Consider the following 10,824-nt stretch of genomic DNA (forward strand, 5'->3'; position numbering starts at 1 on the left):
CCCGCCGACACCTTTCGCCGACGCTCCAGCTGACACCTCTGGCAAAACTTATGCCCCCCGCCCCCCCCCCGCAGCCTAACCCTCAACCCTCAACCCTCAACCCTAAATCCAACCGCTCAAGGCCGTCCACGCTGCGTCTGATGATGTATTGGTCACCGGCGCTACGACCAGTGCGTGCGGGTGTGGGACCGCAAGAGCCGCAGCGCCGAGCCGGTGTAGACCATGCGCGCGTTCAAGGTGCGGCGGCCGGGGCTGGCGCTCGGCGCAACCGCGGCCGGCGCCGAGCCTGATTGACTCGCGGCCCTTCCGTACCCGACTGCGCCTGTGAAACTGCCCGGGATGCAGTTGCGCGGCAGCACGCCGCTCTGCTGAGCGGCACCACAGAGGGGGATGGCGTCGAAAGCCCTTCTTCGGTTCACACCCGTTCCATCTGAGATGAAGCGCTGCGGCGTCAACCCATGTGTGGCGCCTCTTCCGCCTTTATCAAAGCATCAGACCCTTCAACGACCCAACACAAATCCTGCATGAAGCAACCTACAGCCCCCAACAGCGTCCCTTCTCAAACCCACCCTCAAACTTTTTCATTGCTGCTACAGGATGACGTCACATCCGTCGCGGCCACCGGCCACAAGATCGTGGGGGGCTCCGTGGACGGCACGCTGCGGCGCTCGACGCCCGCGTCGGCCACGCGTACTGTGACGACTTGCGTCACCCGGTGACGTCGGCGGTGTTCACCGGTGACGGGCTGTGCCTGCTGGCGGCGTGCCTGGCAGCGCGCTGAGGGTCATAAACAAGGCGACAGGTGCGGGGCACAGGTGCTGGGGCGCGGTCAAGTAGGGTTGGGGCGCGGACAAGGGGGTTGGGGCGCGGACAAGAGGGTTGGGGCGCGGGCAAGGGGGGTTGAGGGGGCGGGCAAGGCGACAGGTGCGGGGCCGGGGCGCGGACAAGGGGGGCTGGGGCGCGGGCAAGGGGGGTTGAGGCGCAGGCAAAGGGGAGGCCCACCCCTGCATCTGCTGGCCTGGCGTGTAGGACGCCCCTTGCTTGGCCGCGCCAGCGCAGGCGGTCTGCACGGATTGCAGCTCGGCCGGCGCGCCGCTTTCACCCTGTCAACATCTGCGCCCTGCTGCCAGGAATGGACAGCCGGCCCGATGCATTTAATCAATCCTATTTTTCATAAAACATGGCGCAGCTCGTGACCGCGACTCCAAATGCAACCTGCTGCCTCTCGACATGCGTCCGCGTCCCAACCGCCAGGTGAGCTGCTGGCCAGCTACCAGGGCCACACCACACTGGCGTCAAGATGGGGTGCGCACTGATGCCCGGTGACGCTTTCGTGGTCGGCGCCAGCAAGGATGGTGCGCGCGCGCCGCGCTGCTGTTGCTTGGCGCGGGCGCCCTGAATCGCCTCGGCAGCGTGGCAGCGTTGGATTGCTGGCATGGCTGCGGTTGCATCGTGTTTTCGCATGGATGTGAACAGATCAACTCGCCAACTAAACCTTGCCAATGTTTCTGCCAGACCTGTATGGCTGCACTGGCATTCGAGTCCTGGGCACGGCTGTTGGGCGGAATTGTAGATTACCTTGCTCGACGAGGGGAGCAATCACACCTGCAGCCATGGTACAGTCTCCCTTTATTGTCACCCCCAGCCAGACACAAAACAACCCTGCAATGCTTCCCTCGATTGCCCCTAACCCCAAGGCTGCCTGTGCGACTGGGAGCTTGTGGATGCGCAGCTTCTGCTCAGCTTTCAGGCCCACCGCGGCCCCGTGTGCGGCGTCGCCGCGCACCCGAAGGGAACGTGCGTGTTGACCGCCGGGGTGGATGGCGTTGTGAAGGTGTGGGGCTGCTGACCGAATGGCGCAGCGCTGAAAACGGAGCGCTTGTTTGCCCAATTTTGCTGTTTTGCTTGCCTGACCCACACTTGTCACATTGGCGCCTTGCTCCTTGTTATTTTGTGACGGCTTTTGTGAGTGGTTGACCGTCGTTTGACCGGGTTTTACTGTATAGTTTTTGCTGTGTGAGTGCGCAAGTGCTGCATTTCTAGGCAATCCAATCTGATTCAACACAACTTTGTGGTGTGGCAGGTCTGAAAGCACACCGACGCCCCTGTGCGGCAGTGTCACGATGAGTTTTGCACCACTCCACGCATGTTCCCTACGCTGATGCTTCAAATATCAATCCCATGAGCCTGGATGGCTCCAGAAGCGGGCAACCGCGGTATCATGTAACAATTTTGAATCGAATTCATGGACGCATGGTGTTTTGCTCTTGAAGCCCTCCATGCGGTCTCGCAGCATGCAAATGGGCCAGATACACAGTATCATGAACATGCAATCGCGAAAACACACGCACATCACGGACAAAGCGTTGCCGCCCAGCCGGTCCATGACCCGGCGGGGGACATCAAGCCTGCGCTCTAGCCACTCCTGGTTGTCCAGGGGGTGGCCGGACGCGCGCCTGATGCCGCCCAGGCGCCCGCACACACCCCCAAGGGATTCCACAGTGGTCCTATGGTTGCTGGGGGAGGTTTTGCTGTTCAGGGTTTAGACCTCGCTGGGGGCGATGTTGGCGCTGCCCGGCGTACAGGCCGAGCGCTTCTTTGTTTCTGCTGTGGGGATTTTTGGTGGGTGTGAATTGCGATGGGGCTCACGAGAGGGATATGGTAAGAACAGAGAGGAGAGGTAAAGGGAAAACGGAACAATCTAGCGCTTCCCCACCACCTAGTCTGTGGGGGGACGCGTGGACGCCGCCTGGATGCTCTGCAGTAAGCGCGCCGCGGCCTCGTAGCCCTCACGGTGGATCGCATCAAAGAGCTGGGCCTTCAAGTGGAGTTCTGCGTTCTGCTGCCGCGCCATGCGCAGCTCGCGCTCGTGCTCAAGGTCTCTTTCGAGAACCTCGCGCTGCCGTGCCGGATACCTGTCGCGCAGCTCGCGCTCAAATGCCGCGTCCCTGTCGTGCAGCTCGCGCTGATGCGCCAGATCCTTGTCGCGCAGTCGGCGCTCCGTTTCAAGATCATAGACATACCCCGTCAGGTACATGGCTCCAGCCAGCGTGCTGATGCCAATTATCACGGCGCGAAGAATGAAGTTGCCATGCCGTGACCCCCAGGCGAAGAAAGTCTCTGCTGAGGATTTCGCTGCCATTGTGCGCTATTTGAATTCCATATCATATCGTCAAGGGGCGGTGTGCTTCGGTTTTTTGAGATGTTGGAAGTGCAGAGCATGGTGGACGCGCAGCATGTCCCCGTGGATTCCACAACAGACTCAAAACTGCACCATGGATGTGTATACATCAGTCCCGAGATTGCCGAGGTGTGGCAGCGGCTCCCTGCGGACCCCATGGGGCATGCTAAGCTGCATTGCATGCACAGCACGCGGTCGTTGCTGTCCACCTGACAGCACCTTCACACCGCGGCCGGCGTGGTGGCATGCGCATGATGGAGATATTGATATACAGTTTCCCGACCTACGCTTTAGGACGCTGGACAGGGCACAGGGGATGACACGCTCCGGCACGAGCGCCGCCGCTCCGCCGAGCTGTGGCGGATCCAGCAGCTGCTCGCGCAAGTCACCGCCCTCAAGGCGCAGAACCGGGCCCTAGCCTGCCAGCTGGCGGACACCAAGCAGAAGCTGGAGGAGTCCGAGATCTCGGAGACGATTGCGCGGCAGCGGGCGATGGATTACTACACCCAGGGGGTCGAGCTGTCAGTGCTTCGGGGGGAGTTAGCAGACGCCAGCCGGCGGCGGGGCTGGGCAGACTATGAGGCGCAGAAGCTGCAGGACGAGGTCGGCGAGCTCCGCGCGGCGCTCGCCGCATCGCGCGCGGCGCACCAGGCGCGCGCGGCCATGGAGGCGCAGCGGGACCGCCTGCTGGAGCACGTCAGGGTCCTGGAGGGCTTGCTGGCGGAGGCCGGGGCGCGCGCGCCGCGGCGGCCCGGCGGGGTCGTGGCGGCGGGCATGGCGGCGGCGCAGGGGCGCGAGGGCGGCGGCGGTGGCGGGGGGTGGGGGGCCGCCCTCTGGGCGTGGTGGCGCGGCTCGTGAGGATTGGATTTGCATGTGCTGGCGCTGGCAGCATTCTCTCTGCTGCATGGGTGCACGGGACAATGTGAGCATGTGATGTATACCTTATTTACACAGAGTATGTGTCTGCTGGCCTTCTGCATGAGTTTGCGTGCATCATGCAAGTCTCACCAACCGCGCAAGGCTGCACATCATGCCTGTAGGTGCATGCTGGCACACCAGACATGGCTCATGCAAACTTGTTAATGCATATTAGCTTGTCAAAGGCCATCAAACATGCGACACATGGCGGCTCTGCTTGCCCAGCATGCGGAGAGCGCAGGGGGGATCAATTAACAGCATGAGAAGGTGACTCGCTGCATGCTTGCATTTCTGAGGTGTCCAGCCATTGCCCTAAGCCTCACGTCGTGTTGTTCGTCATAAATGCGCTTGCCCCGGTCAGCCACGTCATCTCTGCTGTGTGTCTGCGACTCACCATGTTTGACTGTCATGTTTGACCATGCGCCATACGCGGGGCGACCGCTACTCACCACTGCAGAAAGACAGCCAGAGCTACATCATTCATACTGAGTGTATTTCGGATAATTGCGCAAACCATTGCGATGGCTTGCAGACCCACCCCCACCCAGCCAACAACACTTGCGGTGGGCACTCGGCACCGGCACTCAGCACAACGCAAGACCTAACCTTATGACGGGGCACCCGAAACAAAAAACTACAAAATAAGTAACAAAATCATCCACCTAACGCTGCCACTTCTGCAAGTTACGCCCATGGCCGAGCAGTTTCGCGCATCGCCCGCTCAGCGCAAGAAGTTCGAGCTTCTAGCAAAACGTACCGTTGATCTCTACCTCAAGGGCGACTTTGATTGGGTGTGTGCGCTGTCGAGCGAGGGTAGGATGGCACGCTGCTCGTGCTACGCTGCAATCGCCCGCCTGCAACACGTCACATGCAGCAGCTGCAACGCCGCTGCGTGCTGGGCAGCTTGACCGCCGCCCCATGGCACAGGTACATCCATGCTGCTGAATCGTCATCCGCATACGTCCGACCGAGCAGGCGCAGATTGACGATGAGGACGCCCTCACAGGCGCCGCGCCCCCTTTGCCCAAGTCCTGCGACGCGCACAGCACAGCACTGCTGCACTCACTTGCGCTGCCCGCCTTACCGGCCCCCGCGGCGCGCTCCCGCGACGGCAGCGGGCTTGGCGAGGCGACAGCGCCAGCCCTTCCGCGGCCCGCACGCGGCGGCTCGGCCGCGGCCGCGGGGCCGCCCGAGCGGCACGCTGACTGGGACGCGTCGTCCGATGGGCATTGCTCCAGCGATGACGATGCGGCCGCCTGTGAGGAGCAGACCGCACTGCAGGGCGAGGTCGCTGCCCTGCAGCTGCAGCTGGAAGCCGCGCAGGCGCGTCTGCTCGACGCCCGCGCCGCGCGCGCGCTCGAGCGCCGCGAGCTGCTGCTGCGGCTGCAGGGCGGCGACCGCGCGCGCGCGCGCCTTCAGGATGTGTCCGCGCGCGCGAGCAAGGCGCTGGCTGACAAGGACCGGGCGGTTGCGGAGAACGCTGAGCTGGCGGAGCTCCGCGCGCGCCGCGCGCAGCAGCACGCGCGGGAGGAGCTGGCGCGCGCGCTGACGAGGGGCGCCGAGGCCGAGAGGCAGGCGGCGCGGCGGCAGCGGGCGCTGGAGGCACGGGCGGAGGCGCAGGGGGAGGAGTTGCGGGAGATGGCGCGGCGGCACGCAGAGGAGGTAGCCGCGCTGCGCGCCCAGCTGGCGGCGGCCGCGGGGGCCGGCGGCGGCAGCGAGCACGAGGGCATCTTGCTGATGATTAGCAGCGACGGCGGCCACAGCGTGCCAGCGGACTGAGGATGCAGTGTTCTTGTTTTCGATGAACTGCGGGGTGCGGTGTCTGGTGCATGCTTGTAATTTCTGTGGAAAGCTGTGCGATCCAGGAACTGCGGGGCGCAGTGCAGCCGGGATCGCGGGGCCCCAGGGTCAAAGAAGCACGAGCCGCACCAGCCGCCTGGCGCACATGACCAGCAGCCGCTCCGCGGGCCTCAGCCAAGGGGACTTGGGCACGGCGCAGCCCGACCAATACGCAGCCAATGTTGTGCTCTTAGGTATGTGCACAGCGGATTTGCAGCCGGTCCGTGCGGGAGAGTGCTCGCCAATCAACGCGATGGGCCCGTCTGCGAGTCAGCTGTGCTGGATGATCGTGGCCTCGCCACAACAGTAGATGTTTGCACGCATGCATGCCCCTGCATCCAGCACCTGCCTCGCTTCACTGCAAAACAGCTTGGCGAACACACTTTCAGGGGCAGTGGGGCACAAGTGGGACAGCTGTCACAGCACATTCCAACAGCCCGGCACAGCACAGTCGGTCAATGTCTGGCTTGTCGCCACGTCCCCTGATTAGATCAACGCCACATGCAGAGCTCTATTACAGCAGCTGATTATCCCATCTCTTCATTTGGCGCCCCTTCACCCGCGCCGCCTGGGCGACGGCGCTGTTGGGTTGGCCACTCAGCCAGAGAAGCGGTGTCGTCACCGGTCAACACCGCTTCACACCTGGCGGCAACGCTTCTTGCCTGATCGGCACCAAAGCAGCAGTGTGTTTGAAGCTTCTGTATGTAAAGGCATGAAGTTTGCGGCCATGCCTGAATTGGTCTGCCGTTTGCCTTGCTAGGTCACCGGCTGTGCGCACTTTGTCACCGGCGCGGTGACGTGCGCAGCGACATACGACACATCAGGCTACTTTCAGGGTGGATTGAGCTCGTGTAACTTATACCTTCAGGGAACCAGACACATCATTCATGCCATATGGCGTTGTCTGTGTCCCGGTTGAGATCGCGACCGCGAGTACCGCCGCAGCTGGATACCGGGAATGCTGCTGCGTTCAAGAAACTTCAATTAACACGCATCAGGGCCAGAGCCAGCGGCGGCGGTGAGCTGCACAGTGATACGCGCCGCTCCCGCCAGACATGCTGCTGATGATTCTGCCTATCGCGCTGTGCGGCCCGACTTGCACCCGTTGGCCCTGCCCTCTCGATCACCGCACCGGCCCGCAGGCACCGCTGCGCCTGCACCTGCCTCCGCCCGCGGTGGCACACCCGCGGCCGCCAGCGCCGCCTTGATCGCCCGCCAGGCAGCCGCCCTGTTCTGCGCGAGCGCCGTGCTGGGCCCGCTGTGCGATGGCCTGCACAGCAAGGCCGACGTGCTGCATTACCACGACCCCTCAATCCTAGTCAGCGTCCAAATCGGCGGCCTTCAGTGGGGGTTGGAGAGTTGTTGGTGGGTGCCGCTGCTGTTCGGCGGCGCGGGGGTCATCATCGGCGTGGGGGTCCCCCTGCTTGACGAGCTGGAGGCAGCGGGGGCAGCCCAGCAGCACCAGCAGCAGCAGCAGCAGCAGCAGCAGCAGCAGCAGCAGCAGGGACAGCCGAGCCCCGACGGCGTGCTTGCTGCAGGTGAGGCCGTGCCAGGGCAATCAGCGGTGTTTTGTCTGTGCCGACCGCCTGGCGAGCATGTGCAGCTGCGGCCCAAGGCGGACTGGTTTCGACTATTGCTTGCTGCAGCAATAAAGTCCAGCTGCTGGGACCAGCGCGCACCGGGCAACAAGCCCTGGCACTTGGCCCAGCCCCAATTTCCACCAACCCCCAACCCCAACCCCGCCCCTGCCTGGCTGACCCTGCCACGGGCGCCTCCACACGGGCGGGTGCTGGCCAGGCGCAGCCAGCACCAGCCCAGTAGCAGCATCACGCGGCAGCGGCGGCGGCATTAGCAGAGCCCCGGGGTGGCCGGCCGTGCTGGCGTGCATATCTTTGTTCGTGACACAGTATGGGGCCAGCGGATGGCTGCAGGCGGCGCTGCTGGCCCCGAGCGGCGGCGGCGGGGGCGGCGGTGCAGCCGCGGCAGCCCTGCAGGCGCTGCTGGGCGGCGCGGCGGGGTCGACCTGGCCGGCGGAGGACGCGGTGCTGTTTGCGGCGGCCGTCGCGCTGTGGGCCGCGTTCGACGGCACGCGGCAGGTTAGCTGTGGCCGTGTGCGGCTGCGGCTTTTGGCTGGTGCCCCGGGCACAGTTTGTGATGGTGGCCGCCCACCCAGCTTTCGCAGGTTTCGTCTGGCCACGCCATGCTCGTCCATGAAGTGCATTCTTCTGTTCGCTTGAGAGAAATGTTCGCTTGAGAGAAATGTTCGCTTGAGAGAAAACTTCAACTTGAGGCGCCCAATGGTCACACGCAAGGCCGCCTCCCTGCCCAAGCCAACCCACCAGCCACGGCATCAGCCAAGTAACCGCCCGACCGTTCCTCACCCCCAGGGCGCGTTCATGGCCGCGCTCACCGCTGTGTGCGGCCCCGCGGCCGAGATATTCCTGATCAACGTGTTGGATCTCTACGACTACACCCACCCGCAGATCTGGGGGGTGCCCCTCTGGATTCCCTGGGTGTACGCGGCAGGTGGGGCCGCCGGGGGCAGGGAGCAGGCGCGTGCCATGTTGGGGGCGGGCGTCCGATAAATGACATTCGACGCGGGCGGGGCGTGGCTGGTGCGCTGCATGGACGGGTTCCTGCACGCTGACGGGGTTCGCCCCCGCCCCCCTGCTGCGCCTGAACTACACACACATTCCCTGAGCACGTCTGGCGGCTACTCCATTTGATCTGCACGCCTCCTCAACATTTTTTGGCCCCATACCCGCATTGCTCGCGTCCCAGGGGGCCCCGCCGTCGGCGGCTTGGGCCGCAGGGTCTGGGCGACGCTCAAAGCCTCCGCGGCGGCGGCGGCCGAGGCGCCCGGGCGCCGTGGCGGCGGCGTTTGACCGAGTCGACCCTCCCTGCCGAGCGAGCGGGGCGCGGCGCTGCGGCGCGCGCCGGGTCGGTGCGAGCTCGGCGGCGGCCGGACCTCCCTTGTAACAAATAGGCATCGCCCCGGCTTTGATGCTTGTAGCGTTGGTGTGCTGTCATCAAATTCAAAGATCATGGCGGGGTGAGAATTTCGAAGCGGGGCCTCAGGTGCCATGTCACGTGCAGCAACGGCAGCTGCTTCTGCCACGGCTCGCTGCCCCGTGGCAGCGCAGCTGCTGACACCCCGCGGGACGTGGCGCCCCAGCATGCTTGCGAGCTCGCTGGCGCACGGCAGCGCGGCGCCCCGGCTGCAGGGCCGCCCAGCACGCCTTGCTGAAGTTGCCGGCTTGCCTCGACCTTGCACAGACCTTACAATGCTCCCCTACCATGCGTGTGCCATGCTTTTGTCATGCGTGCCGTGCGTGCGCCGTGCCCCGGTAGGCTGCCGCGCCGCCGCCTTGCTCTGTCGCTGCTATCCGCCAGCGCCCTCCCCCGCCCTCTCCCAGCCTTGCCGCTGCCGCACCCCTGCGCACTGGACCCCCTTTCAACAACCCTTTGCGACAGCCAACCACGCTGAAAAAATCCGCCAAGCTCCTGCAGAAGAAGGGGACCGTTACACTAAAGGGCCCTTGCGCCGCCGCCGCTGCAATGCGCGGCCCGCGCCCAGCCGCCGCCGCCGCCGTTGCCGCCGCGCGGCGCGTGCGCGCGCCACATCGCGCGCAAGCGCCTGTGTGGAGCCGAACGAGGCCCAGGGCGGCATGCGCAGGCTGCGCGCTGCAGCTCAGGCACACCAGGGGGCGCATTTGCGCAATCACCCGTCCGACATGTCCGCCCCGCCGCTGCCGCCGCCCTTCCCGCCCCCGCCGTTCGTCGCTGCCGCGCCCGCCTCCGCCGCGCCCGCCTCTGCCGCGCCGCCCTCGCCGGCCCCTCCATCCGCCGCGCCGCCGCCGCGCTCCTCGCGCGGGCCCCTGTCCTTCTCCCGCTCCCTCTCCCTGTCTTTGTCCTTATGCTTGTGCTTCGACTTGTGCTTGTGCTTGTCTTTCCTGTCCTCCTTATGCCGCCTGCTGCTGCGATCCTCCTTCCCATCCCCCTCCCGCCCCCGCGCCTCCCCGCCGCCGCGGCCGCCCTCCTCCTCGCCCTCATCTGCCGCCAGCGCCGGCCCCGCCGCGCCGTTGACGCGCGCCGCGCCAGCGTCGGCGCCGCTCTCGCGCCGGCGCTTGCTGTCGCCGGCGCCGGCGCCGCCGCCGTCGCGCCCCCTGCTGCGGCTGCGGCTGCGGCTGCGCTTGCTCCGATCGCGCCCCTTGTCGCCGCCGTCCCGCCCCCTGCTGCGGCTGCGGCTGCGCTTGAGCTTGTCGCGTCCCCTGTCCCCGCCGTCCCTCCCTCTGCTGCGGCTGCGGCTCCGCGGGCGGTCACGCTCGCGCTCACGCTCGCGGCCGCCGTCGCGGCCCCGCTCCCTGCTGCCGCCCCTGCTCTTGCCCCGCCCCTCGTCCCCGCCGCCGCCGCGCTCGAGCCGCGCGCGGGCCGAGCCGCCGTCGCGGCCCCTGCTACGGCTGCGCGAGCGGCTGCGGCTCCGGCTGCGGCGGCGCCCGCCGCTGGTCGGCTCCAGTCGGGGCGAGCCCCTGCGTGTTTCGAGAGTGGGATGTATGTTGCTGTGTTGAGCCGTGCATGGGAGCAGAGGTGCGGGGTGCATCAAACACGCATGGCGGCCAGCGGCATTGCGCGACCAGTGCAGGGGTGAAGCGGCGGAACATAAGGGCGCAACAACAGCAATCGAGCAGCGAGTGATGCAACTTCCAAGCCAAGCAAGCCCAACAGGCAAGCGCGACCACTGGCAATCAAGTGACAAATGTGACGAATTCAGGGTGGGCATGTCCCCTCCTCCTCGGCCCCACCTGCCGCGGAATCCACGCGAGCGCGGCGACGGCGTGCGCCGCCGCGGCGAGGGGACGCGCCGCCTGGGCGGCGGCGACGGCGAC

General features: G+C 65.7%; 3 protein-coding genes across 3 annotated transcripts; 1 reads left to right on the forward strand and 2 right to left on the reverse strand.

Annotated features, from left to right (window-relative positions):
- Window positions 1-2,719: 2,719 nt before the first annotated feature.
- Window positions 2,720-3,142, reverse strand: MNEG_5772 (hypothetical protein; the record flags this gene model as incomplete). Its single annotated transcript, XM_014045752.1, has 1 exon — window positions 2,720-3,142. One exon carries the CDS (start codon window positions 3,140-3,142, stop codon window positions 2,720-2,722), a length of 423 nt encoding a protein of 140 aa, XP_013901206.1.
- Window positions 3,143-3,275: 133 nt separating this feature from the next.
- MNEG_5773 (hypothetical protein) lies at window positions 3,276-5,878 on the forward strand (the record flags this gene model as incomplete). Its single annotated transcript, XM_014045753.1, has 3 exons — window positions 3,276-3,281; window positions 3,476-3,999; window positions 5,146-5,878. 3 exons carry the CDS (start codon window positions 3,276-3,278, stop codon window positions 5,876-5,878), a joined length of 1,263 nt encoding a protein of 420 aa, XP_013901207.1.
- Window positions 5,879-9,659: 3,781 nt separating this feature from the next.
- Window positions 9,660-10,718, reverse strand: MNEG_5774 (hypothetical protein; the record flags this gene model as incomplete). Its single annotated transcript, XM_014045754.1, has 2 exons — window positions 9,660-10,467; window positions 10,702-10,718. The coding sequence occupies 2 exons, from the start codon at window positions 10,716-10,718 to the stop codon at window positions 9,660-9,662; spliced, it is 825 nt and encodes a 274-aa protein (XP_013901208.1).
- Between the last annotated feature and the right edge of the window lie 106 nt (window positions 10,719-10,824).

The sequence above is a fragment of the Monoraphidium neglectum genome (genome assembly GCF_000611645.1).
Source record: "Monoraphidium neglectum strain SAG 48.87 unplaced genomic scaffold scaffold00882, whole genome shotgun sequence".
Lineage (NCBI taxonomy): Eukaryota > Viridiplantae > Chlorophyta > Chlorophyceae > Sphaeropleales > Selenastraceae > Monoraphidium > Monoraphidium neglectum.